This window comes from Thalassophryne amazonica, chromosome 16 (genome assembly GCF_902500255.1).
Source record: "Thalassophryne amazonica chromosome 16, fThaAma1.1, whole genome shotgun sequence".
NCBI classification, from domain to species: domain Eukaryota; kingdom Metazoa; phylum Chordata; class Actinopteri; order Batrachoidiformes; family Batrachoididae; genus Thalassophryne; species Thalassophryne amazonica.
The window spans coordinates 40241965-40265067 of NC_047118.1; the positions used below are offsets into that span (position 1 = coordinate 40241965).

At 42.5% G+C, this 23103-nt stretch overlaps 1 protein-coding gene and 1 long non-coding RNA gene across 2 annotated transcripts in view; one reads left to right on the plus strand and one right to left on the minus strand.

The window, feature by feature from the left end:
• Positions 1 to 21645, plus strand: part of LOC117527314 (interferon-induced very large GTPase 1-like) — a 44309-nt gene extending 22664 nt beyond the window's left edge. Inside the window, 6 exon segments of the mRNA XM_034189623.1 lie at positions 17748 to 17965; positions 18078 to 18162; positions 18361 to 18392; positions 18516 to 19043; positions 19045 to 20179; positions 20182 to 21645. Of these exon segments, the coding sequence (XP_034045514.1) occupies positions 17748 to 17965; positions 18078 to 18162; positions 18361 to 18392; positions 18516 to 19043; positions 19045 to 20179; positions 20182 to 21644 (3461 nt within the window). The 3' untranslated portion in view covers position 21645.
• Positions 12224 to 13205, minus strand: LOC117527332. The gene is made up of 2 exons (XR_004565495.1): positions 13112 to 13205; positions 12224 to 12976 (listed from the first exon to the last, which is right to left on the minus strand). It is a non-coding gene; the product is annotated as an uncharacterized LOC117527332 (long non-coding RNA).
• Positions 21646 to 23103: the final 1458 nt, after the last annotated feature.

The following is a 23103-nucleotide window of genomic DNA, read 5'->3' on the forward strand; positions in this document are numbered from 1 at the left end:
GATATCGAGGTGGTGGCCAAGTGCTTGGTTTCAGTTACAAAGGTTCCTGGTTTGAACCTCACCCCTACCACATTTCACTGCAATGTGACGTTGCAGCGGAAAGGGCATCTGGTGTAGAGTTTGTGCCAAATCAACATGCAGACCCTACTTGCAATCAATAGATTATCTTGACAGTGGTGTGATCATAAACGTCTTACAGCGTGTTTTTTTTTTTTTTTACATATATAAACATCTTACAGTGTTTTCTTTTTTAATAAATGTAATAAATGTCTTACAGCGTTTTCTTTTTTTAAATAAACGTCTCACAGGGTTTTCTTTTTTTAAATAACATTTTTTTAATAAACGTCTTACAGCATTTTTTTTTTATGTTGGACACCATTTCCGTGCTGTGTGTGTAATTGACGTGAAGACACCCATGCATTAAACATCGTCAAAGATTATGAAACTTATTTTTTAATGTCATGTATTGAACAACCATCATGCTGTTATTTTTGTCTGGGAGCAGGAGATCGTTTAAAGAGCTGCAGAACATCTGTAAGCGCTGCACCGAGTCAGTGCGCGCTCCCGCGCCAGGGGATACAAATTGTGATGACACCTGTCAGGTGTTGTGCCAAAGCACTTATCCCTGTCACCATCTGTCAGCCTGCCAGAATTTGTATCCCCTATCTTTATAGCTGGAATTACACCCTACCATCAGGTGTTTTATCTTCATTTATACTTTAGCTCATCCACAATTACTACAGTAAATTTCAGGAAGTTTTGTCTTTATTTAGTAGAGTTGCATAGGGGATACATTTTCTGTCAGCCACCATCTGTCAGTCTGCCATTATTTGTATCCCCTATGCAACTCTACTAATAAAGACAAAACTTGCTGAAATTTACTGTAGTAATTGTGGATGAGCTAAAGTATAAATGAAGATCAAACACCTGATGGTAGGTGCAATTCCAGCTATAAAGATAGGGGATACAAATTCTGGCAGGCTGACAGATGGTGGCTGACAGAAAATGTATCCCTATGCAACTCTACTAAATAAAGACAAAACTTCCTGAAATTTACTGTAGTAATTGTGGATGAGCTAAAGTATAAATGAAGATAAAACACCTGATGGTAGGGTGTAATTCCAGCTATAAAGATAGGGGATACAAATTCTGGCAGGCCGACAGATGGTGGCTGCCAGAAAACATATCCCATATCTTTATAGCTGGAATTGCACCCTACCATCAAATGTTTTATCTTCATTTATACTTTAGCTCATCCACAGTTACTACAGTAAATTTCAGCAAGTGTTGTCTTTATTTAGTGTTGTATAGAGGATACATTTTGTGGCAGTCACCATCTGTCGACCTGAAATAATGACAAAACTTCCTGAAATTTACTGTAGGAATTGTGGATGAGCTAAAGTATAAATGAAGATAAAACGATTGATGGTAGGGTGCAATTCCAGCGATAAAGATAGGGGATACAAATTCTGGCAGGCTGACAGACGGTGGCTGCCAAAAAATGTATCCCCTATGCAACTCCACTAAATAAAGACAAAACGTCCTGAAATTTACTGTAGTGATTGTGGATGAGCTAAGGTATATATGAAGTTGAAATATCTGATGGTAGGGTGTAATTTTAATTTAACCTGTATTTAACCAGGTTAGTCCCATTGAGATCAAGATCTCTTTTGCAAGGGAGACCTGAACATGTATAAAATTTCCAATTCACCTAACTTGCATGTCTGTAAATGTGGGAGGAAAACGGAGCACCCGGAGGAAACCCACACAAACATGGGGAGAACATGCAAACTCCACATAGAAAGGCCACAGGTGGGAATCGATGACGAGGTCCCCCCTGATGACACGGTTCATGGATTAACACCTTGTTTCTGCTTCAAACTGCACTCCAGTCATCATCTATCTCAGCGACAGATATCTGAAGCTTTTGTACAACAGTCATTTCTACATGAATTCAGCATTATTTCATCATAAAAGGCGGCGGAAGCCATCATAGTGCTGCAGCAAAACGAGCTGCTAGCTGATGCATACACTGCGCGTCGATCATTTCAAGGCTTCACAGAATTTTGCAGTTTCTGCTTAAGACGGTCTTGTTTCTGCTTAAAACTGACTTTAGAATGATTTACGAGTAAGAGGTTTTACCTTTATCATCTGATGGTTAATAATCCCATTAATCCATTTCATTGCTTGGAGTGAAGAAACTCTGTCTCAGACGTGCTGCTGTGGTCCAAAATGACGCATGCGCAACATATAAGTGCATGATGTCTGAATGTCAGCCATATTTCACACGGATGTGTGGCGAATGTGCCACGTATGTCATGTTTGGGTCTGTGAGGTTTATTGTGTGGTACTTGTGTGTGTACTTGCTTGGGCTGCTGTCACCCCCCAAGAAATAGAGACTGAAACATTTTCCAGAAATGCCACTGATGACTCTGAGTGATTGCTTTAATTAGCAATAAAATACATCAGCGACCATTAAACGTGAACACAGATAGGCTAACAATGATGAATACTTTGATGTGTTGTTCAACGGCACGCTTGTACTATGCAACATCTCAGTCACTCACTCATCTTCAAAACTTTATCCGGGATCGGGTCACGGGGGCAACAGCTCTAGCGGGGACCCCAGACTTCCCTTTCCTGGGCCACACTGACCACCTCTGACTGGGGGATCCCGAGGCATTCCCAGGCCAGTGGGGAGATATAATCTCTTCACCTAGTCCTGGGTCTTTCCCGGGGTCTCCTCCCAGATGGACTTGCCTGGAACACCTCCCTAGGGAGCCGCCCGGGGTGCATACTTAACAGATGCCCGAACCACCTCAGCTGGGTCTTTTCAATGCGAAGAAGCAGCGGCTCTACTCCAAGCTCCCCACGGATGACCAAGCTTCTCACCTTATCTCTAAGGGAGACACCAGCCACCAGGGTTCCAGCTATGGTGGGCGGCGCCAGGCGATACTGCCCAGTACTGCAAACTTCCACCCGGTTCTCACATTCAAATTGGTTGTCCTGTTCAATGATTTTCCAGATAATTAACTGAAATGTTGCTGAAAAATGTACCAATTCTATTGCATTTCAAGCTTATAGAGTCACGCTTTTGTTTTATTTTGCAATTTCAACCAGATTGTAGCTTCCAGTCGAAATCAGTTAGCCCGGACTGATGGTTTAAGGGTTTTATTGATTTTTTGCCGTTCTCAAACCAACGTAAGAGCTATGAAAAAGGGGCAAAGAAATAAAACAATACATTAGAACACAGACTACTTATGGGTTTTAACTTAATATTCTACTCTTTACTAAAGACATAACATGCTTATTTACAACATATTCCTCGATAAATTTACCGTACCTTGTAGCCACTTTCGACTGAAACTAAACTTTCTCTCCCCGTTTGAGCTCCTCGTTTTTTTTTACCTTGTGTCAAGTTACCTTCCGACACTGTCCATTTTGATACACTTCCGGGTTGAAAGGAAGTACAAAAATAAAAGCACAATAAAACATCTAATGGAAATAAACTTTACCCTTGGGTCATCACACTCCCACCAAATAATTTGGTGTTTTAACACACTTTAACTTAACACACAAATTATTTCCTTACATGAAATGACCATTTTACAGAAAATTATGAACTTATAAACCTGCATTTTATATTGAACTTTATCTCTAACAAGCTTCTAATAGCAGAATCAACTTGTGAACTGGGCGTTCTACCACAGATACCTTACTCACGTGTTCACCTCTTTTGCTCAGATTTTTATCTCCAAGCAATACCTTCACCCGTCTTACGAGCCCATCTTTGTCTGTTACAGTTTCTGAGACTCTTCCGAGCCTCCACATAGATCGTGGTTGTGTTTCGTCCATGTCCATTATTATATCACCTACTTGAATGTTTCTCTTAGGCTTGTGCCATCGTTGTCTGACCATGATGTTGTGGAGGTACTCCTTCCTCCAACGGCTCCAGAACTGCTCTGCCAGATACTGCACTTGGCGCCATCTCTTTTGTCCATACAGGTCCTCCCGAACAAACCTTCCTGGGGGGGGGTAAAGCGGTGGTAGCCTTCATGGTGATGAGGTGATTAGGAGTCAGTGGTTCCAAACTGTTCGGATCATTGAGGTTGTCTGTTGTGAGTGGGCGGCTGTTTACGATCGCTGCTGCCTCGTACAAAAAGGTCCTTAAGGAAGTGTCATTGAGTCGACTAGGCGAGAGGCTGAGTGTATAGTTCAGAATATTTCTCACAGTCCTTATCTGTCGCTCCCACACTCCACCAGCATGGCTTGCATGAGGTGCATTGAAGACAAAATCGCATTGCTTTTCTGTGAGGAAAGTTACTAGTCTCTCAGCATCAACTTCCTGTAGAGCTGCATTCAATTCATTTTTGGCGCCTACAAAATTGGTACCGTGGTCACATTTAATCTGTTTGACCGAGCCCCGTAATGCGATAAAGCATCGCAGTCCATTGATAAATGCATCAGTTGTAAGATCATCCAACATCTCAACATGAATGGCACGAGAATAGAAACATGTGAAGAGGAGACCATATCTTTTGTGTTCTTTCCGTCCTTGTTTTATCAGAAATGGACCAAAAACATCCATGCCGCAGTAGGTAAAGAGTGGAGAGGGTTCCATTCTTTCCACTGGGAGATTACTCATTTTCTGACATTCCACAGGTCTCCTAAGTCTACGACAAAACACACACTGGCGAATATAGGGTGCAACTGCTTGACCCAGTCTGGGAATCCAGTAGCCACTGGATCGGATTTCATTCATTGTCATACCTTTGCCTTGATGATTAACCCTTTCATGGCAATGTGCAATTATCAGTTTTGCGACATGATGTTCTCAAGGAATGACAGTTTGGTGTTTGAAAAAGCTTGAAAGGGATGAGTGGTGCAGTCGTCCTCCCACCTTGAGCACAGCATCTCTGTCCAAAAACATGTCAAGAGGGTGCAGTTTGTTGTTACTCGGTAATGGTCTACCTTTGCTTAGTAACTTTATTTCTTCCCGATATGCTTGTCTTTGGAGAGCTTTGATGATTACAAGCTCTGCCTTTTGTCGTTCACTTACAGTAGAGTGTGCCTTTGATTTATCCTTCAGCAGACGGCGTCTGAGACGTGCTACAGCACTGATGGCATGAGACCAGGATGAAAACTTTACCAGTCGATCAGCAAGACTCACATGTTCGGTTGTTTGTGTGTGTAATATTTGCACCTTCCTCACTTCTGGATCTCCGATTGGAAGTTCAATACTCTCCTTTGTGGGGTGGTGTATTTCCCTTTCCCACAGGAATTTAGGACCTGTGAACCAGTCAGATGACAGTAGTTCATCCATTGTTGTTCCCCTGGATGCCTTGTCTGCAGAGTTTTCACAGGTGGGAACATAAAACCACTGTTGTGGGATTGTACTATTGCGAATCTTCTGTACTCTATTCGCGACAAAGGTGTGGAAGCGTCTTGCTTCGTTATTTATGTATCCTAGGATGACCTTTGAATCTGTCCAAAAGAACTCTTCCACATTGTCATACAGTAGTTCTTCTCTGAGCAGGCTACTCACTGTGACTGAGACTGCTGCTGCAGTGAGTTCCAACCTTGGGATGGTGGTGACCTTTGTGGGAGAGACACGAGCCTTTCCCATGACAAAAGCACAGTGAACATCTCTGTCATTGTTTATCAGTCTTAGATATGAACATTGTCCGTATCCAGTGGTGCTTGCATCTGAGAAATGATACAGTTCCCTTTTCACCACTTCTCCAAAGCCATCAGGCACATAACATCTAGCTATCTGCAATTTCTCTAGTTTGATGAGATCTTTCTCCAACACTCCCACCGTGGCCTTAGATGTTCAGGCAGTGGGTCATCCCATCCAGTACCTTGATGACACATCTCCTGCAGGATTTTTTTGCCATTGAGAAGGTATGGGGCGACAAATCCCAAAGGATCGTATATAGATGCTACAGTTGACAACATCCCACGCCGTGTAGGAGGTTGTTCTCTTGGCACAAAGTTGAATGTGAAGCAGTCTCTTTCTATGCTCCAGTGAATACCCAGTGCTCTCTCTGTTGTTTCAGAGAAAGCAAGGTCCTTTGTTTTGATGTCCTTTGCATGTTCTGATGCTGGTATGCTGTTTAGAAGTGCATCGCTGTTCGATACAAACTTTTGTAGCCGCAGACCACCCTTTGCACAAATTTCACGAGCCTCTTGTGCCAGCCGTATACCATCTTCTACGGTCTTTGCACTTGTTACTCCATCATCCACATAAAAGTCTCTGGCTATGAACTGAGAACCTAGTGGGAACGCAAGACTGTTCTCATTGGCTAGGTGTTTTAGCCCATAATTTGCACACCCTGGGGAGGAGACGGCGCCAAACAGATGTACTGTCATCCTGTACGCTTGTGGCTGTGTGCTTGTATCTCCATTTTTCCACCACAAGAAGCGGAGGTAGTTGCGACCATTCTCTTGGACTTGAAACTGGTGAAACATTTTCTCTATGTCGCACATTAGAGCTATTTGATGCTGCCGGAAGCGTAGAAGAACACCTGTCATATTGTTGATCATGTCTGGTCCAGTCAGGAGTTGCTCATTGAGACTGGTTCCTTTATGCTTGGCTGAACAGTCAAAAACCACACGCAGCTTATCAGGTTTCTTTGGGTGATAAATGCCATGATGTGGTATATACCACGTTTCACCAGGAAATGCATCATCTTGAGCTTCCTCAGCATCACCTCTTTGAATGATGTCATTCATGTACTTGACATAATCTTCCTTGTATGTCTCGTCTCGGGCAAATTTCCTCTTGAGTTGGTTAAGTCAGACCTCTGCGAGCTGTCTGTTATCAGGCATCTGTGGTCTTTCCTTAAAGGGGAGTGGCATTCTATAATGACCTTGTTCAGTCTTCCTTATGCCCTTTTTGAGTTTGTCGAGGAAGATGAGATCCTCTTGTGACACTGTTCGGTCATTTTTGCTGACCTCTTTGAAGTCACTTTCCAATGCACGAATTGCATCCATGGGAGTTACTGAAGGGATCTCTTTTACAGTGACACGGTGACAGAGGCTGCTTGTCATATCAGTCTCAAGGCAAGGTTCTGAGCTGCCAACTATACTCCATCCTAAGTCTGTCTGCACAGCATAAGGCTCATCATTTTGGCCTAGTATCACTTGTCTTGGTGCTAAGGCTCGGGGACAATTATAACCAATCAAGAGAGCTACTTCACAACTGAGGAGTGGTGGGACTTCATCGATAATTGGTGATAAATGACTCCAGCGTTTGGCTGTTTCACGAGTTGGTATGTGATTGCGGTTTGCCGGAATACAGTCCTTCGTGTATGCAGGAGGGAGCTGGATAACTGTTGCAGAGCTGTAGCCCCTGACACGAAGACCACACACCTTTCCACTGCTTACAACTGTATTCTTTCCCATCATGGTAGTTAATTTTAGTTTCACTGGATAAACATCGGTTTGCAGTTCATGGCTCACATCCTGATCAATGAAGGCGGTGTCACTTTGTGTGTCCAGTAGTGCATAGACAAGCTTTTCCTTGCAAGGATTTGCAGTTGATGACACCCACACTGGAACTATCATTGAGGTGTTGACAGATTGTCCTTCTCTGGCGATGTTAAGTGACATGGCGGTTGTTGTCTCTGGTGTGTCAATTTGTGCTGCACTTTCAATATTCATATGCCTTTCTCTTTTCAGATCACTACTGTAATTTACATCATGAAGGCAGCTTGGATTCCTTTTTGCACATATGTCACAAGTAAGGCGGTATTTACAGTCCTTCACACCGTGACCTGGTTTCAAACAGCCATAGCACAATTTATTGTCATTGACAAATGACCTTCGATTTTTCAGAGGCATTTTCATGAGGTTTGGGCACTTGTGGAGTTGATGTGTGTCTTGGCACAACATGCATGGAGATCCCGTGCGTGTTTTATGAGTACATTGTTCATCTCTTTGTACAGTCGTTTTTGTATTGAATACACTGGCCTTGTTTCTTTTATTGTCTTTTGGATTACCTTTGTCGCCTGTTGTCTCCAGAGAACGGAGTGCATGAATAGAGGTGACTGGGTTACAGGCAACTTCCGCTTCTTCTGAAAGAAATGCAGCAAAATCATTGAAGCGGGGAAACTCTTTACCTTCCATCAGGGCCTTTGTAACATGGCGATTCCACCTGGCAGCTAACCAGTCTGGCAGTTTCTGTGTGAGCCTTTGGTTTTCTTCACAGTCGTTTAATATTTCCAGGCCCTTTACATGGGGTATAGCAAGTATGCACGCATTTGTGAAATCTGAAAAGCGTCTTAGCCCTTCAGCGTCTTTAGACTGTATTTTTGGCCAACCCGATAGCCTCTCTCTGAATGCTCTTTGAATAACGAATGTCTGGCCATACCGCTGGTTAAGCTTTTCCCAGGCATCTCGGTAGGCTTCCTCATCATTTCTGAAGAAGGTTCCTTCAAGGCATTTACGAGCTGGACCGCTCACATACCTTTTAAGGTAATACAGTTTGTCTGCAGCTGAGATGCCCTTTTGATCAATCAGTGACATGAAGGAGGATTTCCATTCAATAAAGAGGATTGGCTCTCCATTGAACACCGTCGGCTCTGGTGTAGGAAGTCTGTTCATCATTATGCTGTCTTGAACTGCCTTTGCAAGCTGAGCGACACTAGGAGTTACTGATGATGTAGGTGTGTTAGATGGCAGCTGAGATGCGCTGTTGGGGATGACTTGCTCACTTCTGACTGATTGGACGTTTCCCACCTGTATTATTTGTCTGTCGTAAGCTTCAAGCCTGACTCGGGCTGCTTCCACCTCTTTCTCAGCCTGCAGACGCTCCAACTCAGATCTTTGAATTTCCATTTCTTTCTTGTGTTGTTCTTCCAAAGCCTTAATCCTTTCCTTCTGCTTTCTTTCCTCTTGAGCGATCTTGTACTCGACCTCCTTCACTGCCAGCTCTGCGGCTGCCTCAGCCTGTTTCGATGCAAGGTGAGAAGATGAGGAATGGTGGGTGCTATTTGAATTTGCAGCAGTAGAACCATATATGGAGAGCGCATAGTCACGATCTAGAAGCTCACGTAGATTACTTCTTACATCTTCTCCATCAAAATCTCCATCAACACCAGATAATCTTTCAAAGATGATTTTCATAATGTCACGAGTTATGAATGAATGAATGAATGAAAACTGTTTATTTCGAACATTTGATACAACAACAATTACAAGATAGATCAGTAAAGACAACAACAAAAAAGTTCCTACTGTGTACCCAACATGTCCGAAAAGGGGTAGGGTGAAGCATCAGCTTATTTATCCCTACCCCTTCTTCCCCACAACCAGTAATACCCTTTGCCACATATACACATAAATTCCTACACACCTAAACCGATATCAATATATATATATATACATATATATACACACACATACATATACACATCAACATACACATATATACACATATATATACACAAACATAAATATACACCTACACATACCTACTTACATACAAAATACTATATATTTACAAGCCGAAGCAAACAACAAAAACACCCTAACCCTCATTACCCTTCCTCCTCCCTATACCCAGAAAAAAACATATTTTTGTACCGCTGTTTGAACTGGTTCATGCTTGGACATTGCTTGAGCCCCACTCCCAATCTGTTCCACATCCTCACCCCACAGACAGAAATACAGAAACCTTTTAATGTTGTTCGTGCCCACTGATGCTTTAAATTAAATTTCCCCCTCAGACTGTAATCCCCTGATCTGTTAAAAAACATATTTTTAATATTTGCTGGAAGTAAATTGTTTATTGCTTTATACACAATTTGTACTGTTTGAAAATGAACCAAGTCTGTGAATTTTAAGAATTTGGATTGTAAAAATAGTGGATTTGTATGATCTCTATAGCCAGTATTATGAATAATTCTTATAGCTCTTTTCTGCATTACTGATAGTGATTGTGTTGTACCTTTATAAGTATTACCCCATACCTCTGCACAGTACTGTAAATATGGTAAAACCAGTGAGCAGTAAAGAATGCGGAGTGAGTTGTGGTCCAGAATATGTTTCGCTTTGTTTAGAACTGAAATGCTTCTTGACAGTTTACTTTGTATATGTTTTATATGAGTCTTCCAGTTTATCTTATCATCTATTATCACCCCCAGAAACTTATTTTCATGTACCCTTTCAATATCTACCCCCTCGACTTGTAACTGAACCTGTATGTCTGTATTACAATAGCCAAATAACATGTATTTTGTTTTACTTAAGTTTAATGATAATTTATTTCTGTCAAACCATATTTTCAATTTTCCCATTTCTATACTGATCCTCCTCAGTAACTCCTGCAAATCCCCCCCTGAACAAAAAATGCTTGTGTCATCTGCAAATAATACTAATTTTAATATTTTGGAAACATTGACAATATCATTTATATAAATTAGAAACAGTTTTGGACCCAATACTGACCCCTGTGGGACGCCACAAGCATTGTCCAAGCATGATGATGCATATTCCAACTTCACAAACTGTTTTCTGTTACTTAAGTAGCTTCTCACCCAGTGCAACACCAACCCCCTAATCCCATACTGTTCAAGTTTATTGATTAATATGTCATGATTAATTGTATCAAAAGCCTTTTTAAGGTCTATAAATATTCCAACTGAATGTAATTTGTGGTCTATGGCGTTTGTAATCTCAACTGATTCTATTAATGCAAGTGATGTTGAACTATGTGCTCTGAATCCATATTGACTATCAGTAAGTAATTTATGTTTATTTATGAATTTGTCTAATCTATTATTGAATAACTTTTCTAATAATTTGGAAAATTGTGGAAGCAAAGAAACAGGTCTATAATTTGTGAAGTGGTGTCTATCCCCAGTCTTATACAGCGGCACAACCTTAGCTATTTTCATTTGATTGGGAAATTTACCGGTTTGAAATGATAAGTTACAGATGTATGTTAATGGTTCTACAATCCATTCAATGACCTGTTTTACCACCACCATATCAATTTCATTTAAATCGGTAGATGTTTTATATTTACAATTATTCACAATGTCTATAATTTCATTTCCATCCACTGCTGTGAGGAACATTGAACAGGGATTTCTTTCTATGAGATTATTATCCCAATCCTCAGGTTGGGAATCGGGAATTTTTTCTGCCAAGCTTGGTCCAATATTTACAAAAAAATTATTAAAACCGTTGACTACCTCATCCTTATTTTCCTTCTTGACATTATTATTATCAATGAAATACTGAGGGTAACTCTGTTTTTTATTACCATTTTTGATAATGCTATTTAATATATCCCATATTCCTTTAATATTGTTTTTGTTATTATATAATATTCCTTCCTACATACCCGTATAATATTAATCTATTTTTGTATTTCTTATATCTATTTTCTGCCTCTTTAGTCTTTAGTTTTATGAATTCTCTATACAGTGTATTTTTCTTATTACATGCATTTCGTAACCCTTTCGTCATCCATGGTCGAGCTTGGATTTTTTGTTTTCTGTAGTCTTGTTTAATTGGACAATTTTTATCATATAATGATGTAAATATTTGTAAAAAACTTTCATATGCACTATCAACATCACTTTCACTGTATACCTTTTCCCAGTTTTGCTCCTGTAAATCCTTCTTTAGTGTGTTCATGTTTTCCTCTGTCCGCACTCGCCTGTATTTTATTTTCTCCTCTGGCTGATTCCGCCGATGGTTTCTATTATAAACGATGAAAACTGGTAGATGATCACTAATGTCATTGATTAATAATCCACTCACAGTGTTATTCTCAATATCATTGCTGAATATATTATCAATTAAGGTGGCACTATGGGATGTAATTCTGCTTGGCCTGGTGATTTTTGGATATAAACTCATACTGTACATTATACTGATAAATTCATCTGTTATTTTATGCTTATTTGGATTGAGCAGATCAATATTTAAGTCACCACAAATGAACACAGTTTTTTGATTAGTTTTTGAGAACATTTTTCCCATACAGTCAGTGAATGTTTCAATACTAGATCCTGGTGCTCTATATATACAGCTGACTAATACATTTTTGCTTTTTTCTTCACATATTTCAATAGTTATACATTCTAATAAGTTATCAATCACAGTTGTCATATTGTCTACTATTTTATAATCCATGTTCTTATCCACATACACAGCCACTCCTCCTCCACTCTTATTTTTTCTGTTTACACAATTAAATTCATATCCATCCAGTTCAAAATCCATTCCTTTATCTTCATTGATCCATGTTTCTGATATAGCAATTATGTTACTGCTTCACAAGCGTCAATTTTTCTCCGTAAATCTGCTGGTGGTGCCACGTGGCTCCTTATTTCAGAGTACAGTTTCATGATGTCATCTTTACCCTTTTCTAATGTCTGCGAGTGATGACAGAATTATTTCACTTAGGTCTGAATTGAATTTGTTCCTTGCTGCACGTGTTTCCATTTTCCACTGTTCATATAAGTACAAAAGTCTTTTTTCCTTTTTATTTAATTCTTCCTTTTGATAAGCAAGCATCCTTTCAGTTGGTGTTTTTATTCTTTCAGAGCGGCGTGGCACATCAGGCATGTCCTGGCCTATACTCTCTGAATGAGCCACCAGATTTTCTTGCCATTTAATTGTTGCTTGCATGACTTCCACTGTGTTCTCACTTTCATTTTGAAGAGCAACTTTAAAATTCTCAATTCCCTTTTGTAGACACGGGGTCTGCCCGTTAATGTCCTGTGAGTTCTCCCATGTTTAATTCAGATGTTCGTTCCGTTGTCCTTTCAATTTTCCGACCAACTGCTGCCACCTGCTGTCCGTCTTGGGTACACACCGTTGAACCTCGAGACCACGTTGAGGAATATGGCGGCGAGTGGTCAAGCTCTTACTGTAGCTTCCAGTCGAAATCAGTTAGCCCGGACTGATGGTTTAAGGGTTTTATTGATTTTTTGCCGTTCTCAAACCAACGTAAGAGCTATGAAAAAGGGGCAAAGAAATAAAACAATACATTAGAACACAGACTACTTATGGGTTTTAACTTAATATTCTACTCTTTACTAAAGACATAACATGCTTATTTACAACATATTCCTCGATAAATTTACCGTACCCTTGTAGCCACTTTCGACTGAAACTAAACTTTCTCTCCCCGTTTGAGCTCCATCACGTTTCTCCTTGCGTTTGCTCACCCTCCTCGTTTTTTACCTTGTGTCAAGTTACCTTCCGACACTGTCCTTTTCGATACACTTCCGGGTTGAAAGGAAGTACAAAAATAAAAGCACAATAAAACATCTAATGGAAATAAACTTTACCCTTGGGTCATCACACAGATACTTAAAGAAATAAGAAATATATTTCTCATTTTCTTCAGATCTAAGTGCAAACAGCAGAGAGATCAGCAGTCAGCTGCTTTCAGCACTCTGTGAAGCCACAGAAAGCTGAAAGCACAGATCAGAGCGGATAGAGAAGCACTCTGCTCTGACTTAAAGGGAAAAAAAAATCCTCCAGAAAAATGTTTCAGAATCTAGAGTTGCTTCAAAAGACAAAAACTAATAATAATGCTATCCCACTGAAAGATGTTGGAAAAAAAAAAAACTGTCTTGACCAGTGGTGGGCACAGTTCCGCAAATCCGATAATTATCAAAGCAAATATTTTCATTATCAGATTAGCTTTTCAGATAACTATGAAAACCATCAGTGGACCAATTAGCTTCTGATAAATTTAGGTCTGATCATTTTTAGACGGCTAACATATTTCGCAGGCATAGTGAATAAAGCTTAACAGTTAAAAACATTTGTGAAGCCTGAACTCAAAGATTTTAGTGCCTACCTGTTACATTTTTTTAAGACGGACAGCTCTATCCTCTGCAGGCAGAGGAGAGCTGGTTACAGAAGAGAAAAAGAGAGATACAATTTACAATACAATTTCTCTGCATACAGTTTTAACTCATGGTTAAAATTTTAACCAAACAAATTTTGGACATATTTAAATTAACGTCATGTCTGGCGTTTTATAAAGTGAAAATATCAGCTATCTGTTTTAGTTTTAAAGTAATGCACTAATTTTGAATGTTTTAGCATTTTTGACACACATGCTGCAGTGCATTATGGGTAAGGTTTCATGACAAAAGAAATGCAATGAGACACTCTGATCGTACTTTAACCACTGCATATACAAAGAGTTTAATGGTGTTGTCCGTGTGTCTGTGAGGTTTATTGTGCCTGTGGATGACTTGCATGATATGCCGGCGAGTCTGTATGGTGCAAAGAGAAACTGTCTTTATTATCCCTCCTCCTCCTCCCTGGTTACCAGGTCTCTTTTGCTGAGAGAAGGCTGATCTGACACAGAAGTGGTGGCTCGTTGTTGTGTCAGTAGCTGCTAGTGTACTGAAATCAATACTGAAAGTTATCGGTTTAGCGTTTATCTGTAACTTCCGCTAAATTTTTTAGGGGTATAAAAAAGAACTTTGGTATTACAAATATTACAACATACATGTCATTTTTTTCTTTTATTCTTTCTTTCAGTGCATCTAAAATGACTCAAAATTAGTTAAAATAAGGCTTGCCAATAACATTTTAAAGGTATAAAACCCATATAGCTTCAAGGGGCTCTGTCAACCTGGACCCCCAGCAAAGACTAGCGATCACGTAATTTACCCAGCACTAAAATGGTTCTAGCTAGAACCATGCCACCCACCCACCAAAGGAAGCCCAGTTCGGCCGCTTGAACCCGCGATCGAGTTCTTTCGGTCATGTCTTATCCCTCATGACCATAGGTGAGAGTAGGAATGAAGATTTACCAGTAGATCGAGAGCTTCGCTTTTTGGCTCAGCTCCATTTTCATCACAACAGTACGGTGGAGCTAATGCAATACCGCCCCTGCTGTGCTGATTCTTTGGTCAATCTCACGCTCCAGTGTCCCCTCACTCGTGAACAAGACCCCGAGGTACTAGAGCTCCTTCACTTGGGATAAGACCGCATTCCCTACCCGGAGTCGGCAACCCATTGGTTTCCTGCTGAGAACCATGGCCTCAGATTTAGAGGTGATGATCTTCATCCCAGCTGCTTCACACTTTGCTGCAAACCGATCTAGTGAGTGTTGGAGGTCACAGGCTGATGAAGCCAACAGGACCACATCATCTGCAAAAAGCAGTGATGAGAACCTGAGCCCAACAAATTGGAAACCCTTCTCCCCCCGACTACACATCGATATCCTGTCCATGAATATCACAAACAGGATTGGTGACATGGTGCAGCGCTGACGGAGGCCAACCCCCACCAGAAGCAAGTCCGACTTACTGCCAAGCACCCGAACACAGCTCTCGCTTTGTGAGTACAGAGATTGGATGGCCCTGAGAAGGGACCCCCTCACTCCATACTCCCGCAGCACCTTCTACAGTACCTCCCAGGGTACCCAATCATACACCTTCTCCAAGTCCACAAAACACATGCAGACTGGATGGGTATACTCCCAGGCATGCTCCAGGATTCTTGTGAGAGTGAAGAGCTGGTTGGTTGCTCCTTGACCAGGATGGAACCTGCATTGTTCCTCTTCAATCAGAGGTTCGACTATCCACTGAACCCTCCTTTTCAGCACCCTGGAGTAGAATTTACCAGGGAGGCTGAGTAGTGTGATGCCCTTGTAATTGGCACACACTCTGTGGTCCCCTTATTTAAATATGGGGACCAGCACCCCAGTTTGCCACTCCTTCAGCACTGTGCCAGACCTCAACACAATGCTGAAGAGACGTGTCATCCAAGACAGTCCCTCCATACCCAGAGCCTTCAGCATTTCTGGACTGATCTCATCAACCTCCTGGGGCCTTGCCATTGTGGAGTTGTTTGACTACCTCAGTGACTTCCACCAGGGAACTTGATGATGATCCGCCATCAGCTTCCAGCTCTGCCCCTACTATAGAGGGCATGCCGGTCTGATGCAGGAGTTCCTCAAAGTGTTCCTTCCAGCGCCGGATTACATCCTAAGTTGAGGTCAACAGAGTCCCATCCTTACTGTAGACAGCTTGGATGGTTCCCCGTGTTCCACTCCTGAGGTGCCTCATGGTCTGCCAGAACCACCTTGGTGCCGACCAAAACCTCTTCTCCATGGTTGATCTGAACTCCTCCCACACCCGCTGCTTTGTTCCCCCACAGCAGAGGCTGTTGCCCTTCAGGCCTGTCGGTACCTTGCAACTGCCTCCAGAGTCCTCTGAGATAACATATCCCGGAAGGACTCCTCCTTCAGTAAGACGGCTTCCCTGGCCACCGGTGTCCACCACGGTGTTCGAGGGTTGCCGCTCCTTGAGGCACCCAAAACCTTAAGGCCACACCTCCCCACTGCAGCTTCAGCAATGGAAGCTTTGAACATTGTCCATTCTGGTTCAATGCCCCCAACCTCCACAGAAATGCTAGAAAAACTCCGCCGGAGGTGTAAGTTGAAGATCTGTCAGAGAGTGGGCTCCTCCAGACATTCCCAGTTCACTCACACTATCCCTTTGGTCTTATCAGGTGTGTCTAAAGTCCTCCCCCACCCTCTGATCCAACTTATCACCAGATGGTGATCAGATGACAGCTCAGCCCCTCTCTTCACTCAAGTGTCCAGAACATGCGACCTCAGATCAGATGATACGATCACAAAACTGATCATCGATCTTCGGCCTAGGGTGCTCTGGTACCATGTACACTTCTGAGCATCCTTATGTTTGAACATTGTGTTTGTTATAGACAGTCCATGACTAGCACAGAAGTCCAATATCAAATGACCATTCGGGTTTAGATCGGGGAGGCCATTCCTCCCAATCACACCTCTCCAGGTGTCTCTGTCAGTGCCCACGTGTGCATTGAAGTCCACCACTGGAGCCCCATATAGGACTCAGTTCAGGGACTCCAAGAAGGCAGAATACTCCAAACTGCTGTTCAGTACATACACACAAACAACAGTCAAAGTTTCCACCCCACCACCTGAAGGTGCAGGGAGGCGACCCTCTTATCTACCAGGGTAAACTCCAACATAGCGGCTCTTAGCCAGGGACTCGTGAGTAGCCACACACCCGCCCGGCACCTCACGCCCTGAGCAACTCCAGAGAAGAATAAGATTCAACACCTATCAAGGAGAGTGGTTCCAGAGCTGAGACTGTCTGTGGAGGTGAGGCCCACTAGGTCTAACTGGTATCGCTCCACCCCCCTGCACAAGCTCCAGCTCCTTCCACCACAGCATGGTGATGTTCCACACCCCCAGAGCTAGCCCCTGCCGCCCGGGTATGGTCTGCGGAGGCCCTCGACTTTCACTGCCACTCATGGGACTGTGCACCTGATACCAGCAGTTCCCTCTGCGGGTGGTGAGCCCACGAGGTGGAGATGGAAGGTCCACGCTGCCTTTTTGGGCTGTGCCTGACTGGGCTCTGTGGCAAGCCCAGCCACCAGGTGCTCGCTGACAGGTCCTCCATCCAGACCCTTCATCCAGGCCGGGCCCCGGGCTTCCAATGATGGCCTCTGCCTTTATTGTGTCTTGATGTCTTGTGAACCATTCTTAGTCTGGCTTCTTGCCTGAGCTCAATTTTCCATGAGACCCTACCAGGAGCACAAAGGCTCCAGACAACACAGCTCTCAGGTTAATAGGGGCACACAAACTTCTCCACCACAATAAGGTGATGGTTCCCGAAGAGGTTTTTTCTTTTGGTGGGGGTGGGGGACTTGATGCTACCAAAGGAAATTTGTGTTTCACAGAGTGAATGTTGTGTATTACCCAGAGGTACCTGAACGTGGGGCACAGGGGAGCTGTAGCAGTGTTCTTTCCTCCCAACAAGAAGGGCCCCCAACCCAGACTCCAAGCAACAGTTACAACACTATGGTCAAATCAGCAGTGGGATACGTGGTGAGTCTGGTGTGGTCTCAAACAAAAACAGGAAAAACTGAAAGAAAAAAAGACTCAGAAGTACAGGAAAGTACATCTGACACAAACACAAAGGTAAACTTTTTTATGATCAATTTTATGAATGTCGTAAATGAAAATGAGCATCTTATTATGAGTGGTTCTTGCACAGTCAGCTTCAGGCTCAATGAAATGTCCTATTTTGTAGTGTGACCTTCAAAATGCAGAAAAAAGTGCTGTCATAACAGAAAAAGGAGAAAAACCTAAAATCACATCTCTAACAAATGAACAAGGTAATGCACTACTTTCTATTTCAAAACTAAAACAAAGGTGTGAGGATGAAAATCTATGTTTTTATCATTATGAAGTATTGCACTTATTGAAAACTGTTTTATTGATTAATATAATGAACGTGCAAACAAAGCACAATCATTTGGTTCTAAGTACATTACTCTGTCCTTCCAGTAATGGTGTAAATTCTTGTTTTGCAGAAAGTTTAAATCTGGACAGAAACACAGAGAAGGTAAAAACATCTAAAAATAAATTTGACAGCATCATAAAGATGAATCCTTTTATTCAATCAGCGTACTTCTGTATTTTCTTCTTCGTAATTTTAAAAGTTCAGAAAACTCAAATCTCTTTACAGATTTCTGTAGAAACCATGTAGAAGGAGCAACGTCAAAGACAAACTGAAGCACTGCTGAGCAGACTTCACCTTCCACATGAACACCAACAGAAGTTCACACCAGCACAGTTTTTGGAAATAGGTCCACCTGTAAACCAGCACTGTGAAACATCTGAGAAAGACCTAGCACATGCTTTTCTTCAGAGGTTACTGATGTTAGACTACAGAGCCAGATACATTTCTGTTAAAAATTACAGCACTGAGGTGAGTGAGTCACAGCAGGTTGGAGGGTTTCAGTCTCAGAAAGGAAACAGTGACTTCCAAGCATTTTTAAAGAGCAGCGTAAAGTCAGCTCAAGCAAAACAGACTCGTGTACATCCAATGGATGTCCAAATGGCAGTATTTCACTGTTCAGACAGCTACCTCAGACAGACCATAGTTACTAAACTGTCCCAGTGTCAGTATGCGTTACCTTTGCTTGTGCCTGATCCAGTCACTGCTGCTATCGAGTGTCCTCTGTGGACATTCAGACAAATAAGAAAAAGCTGGAAAAAAAACACAGTTAGATGGAGATTCAAACACTGTGACGATGAACAGTTTGCCAATCTACAAAGTTGAGACACCTTTAGTGTCTTTTGTACGACTTGGTTCAACAACACAGTCCAAATCTGAGCTAATGAACACTTTAATTAATGACCGCCACAGCACCTTCTTCCACAGGAACTCTTCAGGCAGCACAAAATCTCGTTATTTGATGGATGGTGTGGCAGAGATTGCCTGGTATTGTCCTGCTGGGAAACCCAATGATGCATTCAATGACTGCATTGCCTTCTGTAATCTTCATGGAGATGCTATGAAGTTTGAAAAACAACGTGAAACAATAATCGAAAAGTCTTCAGTCACTGTAGTTCTTGTATCCAGTGTGGAAGACAGTAACAGTAATCTGCTATCAGTGCTCTCAGCACTTTTTGAGTCTCAGAAGCCCCTCATTTGTCTCTTTGTCAACGATGAATGTGATTCATTTGAAATGAAAACGGGGAAATATAAAATGGGCCTGAAAGACAGAAGCCAGTCCGATGTGTTTGAAGAACTGAAAATAATGATTGGAAACATTTTGCGTGGACCACATGTGTCCTTCCAGCTTGAAACCATGGCCAAAGTCTCTGGAATCAGGGTGGATGAGGATAATAAAATCTGCCAAAAAAATAAAGATGCCGCAACAAAATTGATGAATTTGCTTCAGGGAAAGAAAATCTCAGAGGTCAAAAATAAATTTCTGCCATGTCAAGGCCATCTGTTGCGTGATTGGTGCAGAGTAAACAAAGAACAGCATCATCTTACTGGACATGTTGAGGACCAGAAATGTAAAAATCAAGAAGAACTGATGCAGATACGACAAAAACAATGTGATGCCTCCTTTGGTGACCTCATTAAACTGTTCACTGAAAGTCTTGAATCTCTCACACCAGGAGAGAGAAAATACTTCCTTAAATGGACTCAAATCCTATTGGACGATCTCTCCACTGATGAAATCTCTTTCCTTCTTCAAATGTATGATGATAAATGGTCTGAGGTTTTGGTTTTGAAGAAGAAACATGATAAATCCGATCAGCTAAATATCAAACAAGCTCAGCTTGAGGAAATATCAGAAAAACTTCAGTCAGCTACATTTGGTTTAGAGCACATCTCAGAGAAATGGGACAGATCTATGAAGCTCATGCATCTTGGCAGAAAACGCCAAACGGAAGCACTGATTGGTCCAAGTACCCCGAGCTGGCTGCAGAACTCATGATATCAGGACAACCAATGGAGCTGATGGATGGTGATGCAGGTCACGTGCCTTTAACATGGATCAAGAGCCTGTTTGAGGAAGTCATCAAGAAACTGGGTGACATCAGAATTTTTGTTTTGTCAGTTCTGGGCATCCAAAGCAGTGGAAAATCAACAATGTTGAACGCCATGTTTGGATTACAGTTTGCAGTAAGTGCTGGCAGGTGCACCAAGGGTGCCTTCATGCAGCTGCTGAAGGTGTCAGAAGACATGAAGAAAGACTTCAAGTTTGACTTTATACTAGTGGTGGACACTGAAGGACTCCGTGCTCTTGAATTGGCGGGCAGCAGCACTCTTCACCATGACAATGAACTGGCAACATTTGTCATTGGTCTGGCAAATATGACACTGATCAATATCTTTGGAGAGAATCCTGCTGATATGCAAGATGTTCTGCAGATTGTTGTTCAGGCTTTCATGAGAATGAAGAAAGTCAAACTGTCTCCGAGTTGTGTATTTGTTCATCAGAATGTTACCGATATTTCAGCTGCAAAGAACAATATGGAAGGAAAAAGACGCCTCCAAGAAAAACTGGACCAAATGGCCCAACTAGCTGCTAAGGAGGAGGGATGCAACTCAGAGTGCTTCAGTGATATCATTGCATTTGATGTTCAAAAAGATGTGAAATACTTTGCCCAACTGTGGGAGGGAAGTCCACCCATGGCCCCTCCAAATCCAGGTTACAGTGAGAGCATCCAAGACCTGAAGAAGTTCATCATCTCAAAGGCCTCAGATTCTGCTGGAATGACTCTCTCAAACTTCATAGGCAACGTTCATGACCTGTGGGATGCTCTACTGAATGAAACCTTTGTTTTCAGCTTGAAAAATACATATGAAATTGCAGTATACAGAAAGTTCGAGGTCCAGTATGGGACCTGGACCTGGGCCTTGAGGAGCAACATGCTGACTGTGGAGAACAAACTTTACAACAACATTGAAAATGGAAACCTTCAGAAAGTTGAGCTCAATTTTCTTTATAAAGAAAGTAACAAAACATTTGAAGAAATCCAAACTAATATGAAAACATACTTCAGTGACAACAGAGACAAAGAAATTTTGTCACGTTTTTTGATTCCTTCGGATTTAGCCCGGACTTCAACCTGTACCCAAAAGGTATCCTACAGTATTTGGAAAATCAACGTGGGATTACAAATATTTTCTATCATAATAGATAGCTACAACATGAAATGTCAGATGTGTGCAGGCAACACTGTGTCTTTTATTTATCTAAAAGAGCCTGCGGGCTGTCCTACAAAGATGTACTGTCTTTATACACCCGCAACACTGTTAAGAACGACGATATGGTTTTTGAATTTGTGAAGGAATAGCAATGTACCAGAACAGGCTGTAAGAGCTTGTGTAACCAGTGTTCATGTTGTTTTCATGCGTTTAAAACCTGTTACAATTTACACTGAATGAAATCGCTGCAGACTGTTTGTAAAGATTTTCATTGTGGTGATAAACATGCTGTATAACAACAAATTATATATTAAATAAATGATTAGTACAATAACAAGGTCTGCTTCTTTTATTTGAAAACTGTGATCTTCTTTCATGCTGGAAGTTTCACCGGCTCTGATGCCTGGTCATGCCTGGGTATCTCTGACCATGTTGCTGATCCTGTTAGCTTCAGAAAGCAGTGTTTATGTGGAAAATTCTTCCCAAATGATCGGCTTCACCTTTCTTTTCTTCTTGTTGGGGGATTTGGTTATAAGTGGTGACTCATCTGGCGATATACTTTGGCTCTTTTGAAATTTCTGCAGTTCTTCGCGGGCTGCAGGGTTTGAAATGCAGGTCACAGGAATATTATTGTTATGGTTCGGCGTAGATGAAGGATGAACCCAAAAGCAGGGAGCAGAAAAGGTACGTTAGAAATGAGAATTATTTACAATGAGTTCAAATACTGAGGTTAATGAGTCAAGTGTGCGGCAATCTGGCCACGTGGAGACTGGCCCACTCAGTGGTGGAACCAGGGGAACCGCAGCCCAGATGTCTTCAGTTCAGGTGGAAGGGACCCAGAGCCAGGTGGCCGCCTGCAAGCTGTCGACGTGACGTGGAAGATTAGCGGAGATTCTGGTGAAGATGGAATGAGGAACCGGGGTGCTTATGCAGGTGCTGATTGGATGGAGATCAGGTGTGTCGATCAGCTTGCAGTGTGCCACCTGTGCAGAGGGGGAAAAAAGAGCAGCAGGAACAGAGGAGGCAGCCCACAACAGTACCCCCCCTCAATGGGAGCCCCCAGGCGACCTACCAGGATGACCAGGGTGATTGGGATGGTCCCGGTAGAAATCACTGATGAGGGAAGGGTCCAAGATGAGCCCCCGCCGGACCCAGGAGCGTTCTTCAGGGCCATAGCCCTCCCAGTCCACCAGGTACTGGAAGCCCCACCCCCAACAGCATACGTCCAAGATCTTCCGGACGGTCCATGCTGGATGACCGTCCACCATCCGGGCAGGGGGTGGTGAAGGAGCAGGAGGACACAGAGGACTAGAGTGGACAGGCTTCAACCTGGAAACATGGAAGACCGGGTGGATCCGCATGGAACTAGGAAGACGGAGCCGGATGGCCACCGGATTGACCACCCGGTCTACAACAAACGGTCCGATGAAGCAGGGAGCCAGCTTTGGAGAATCCGTAGCTAGGGGAATGTCCCACAATGAGAGCCACACCTCCTGCCCGGGTTGATAAGCGGGGGCGGGAGCCCGATGCCGGTCCGCATGGCCCTGTGTCCGGGTCTTCAGCGGGGCAGAGCGGGCCATCTTCCACACCCAATGGCATC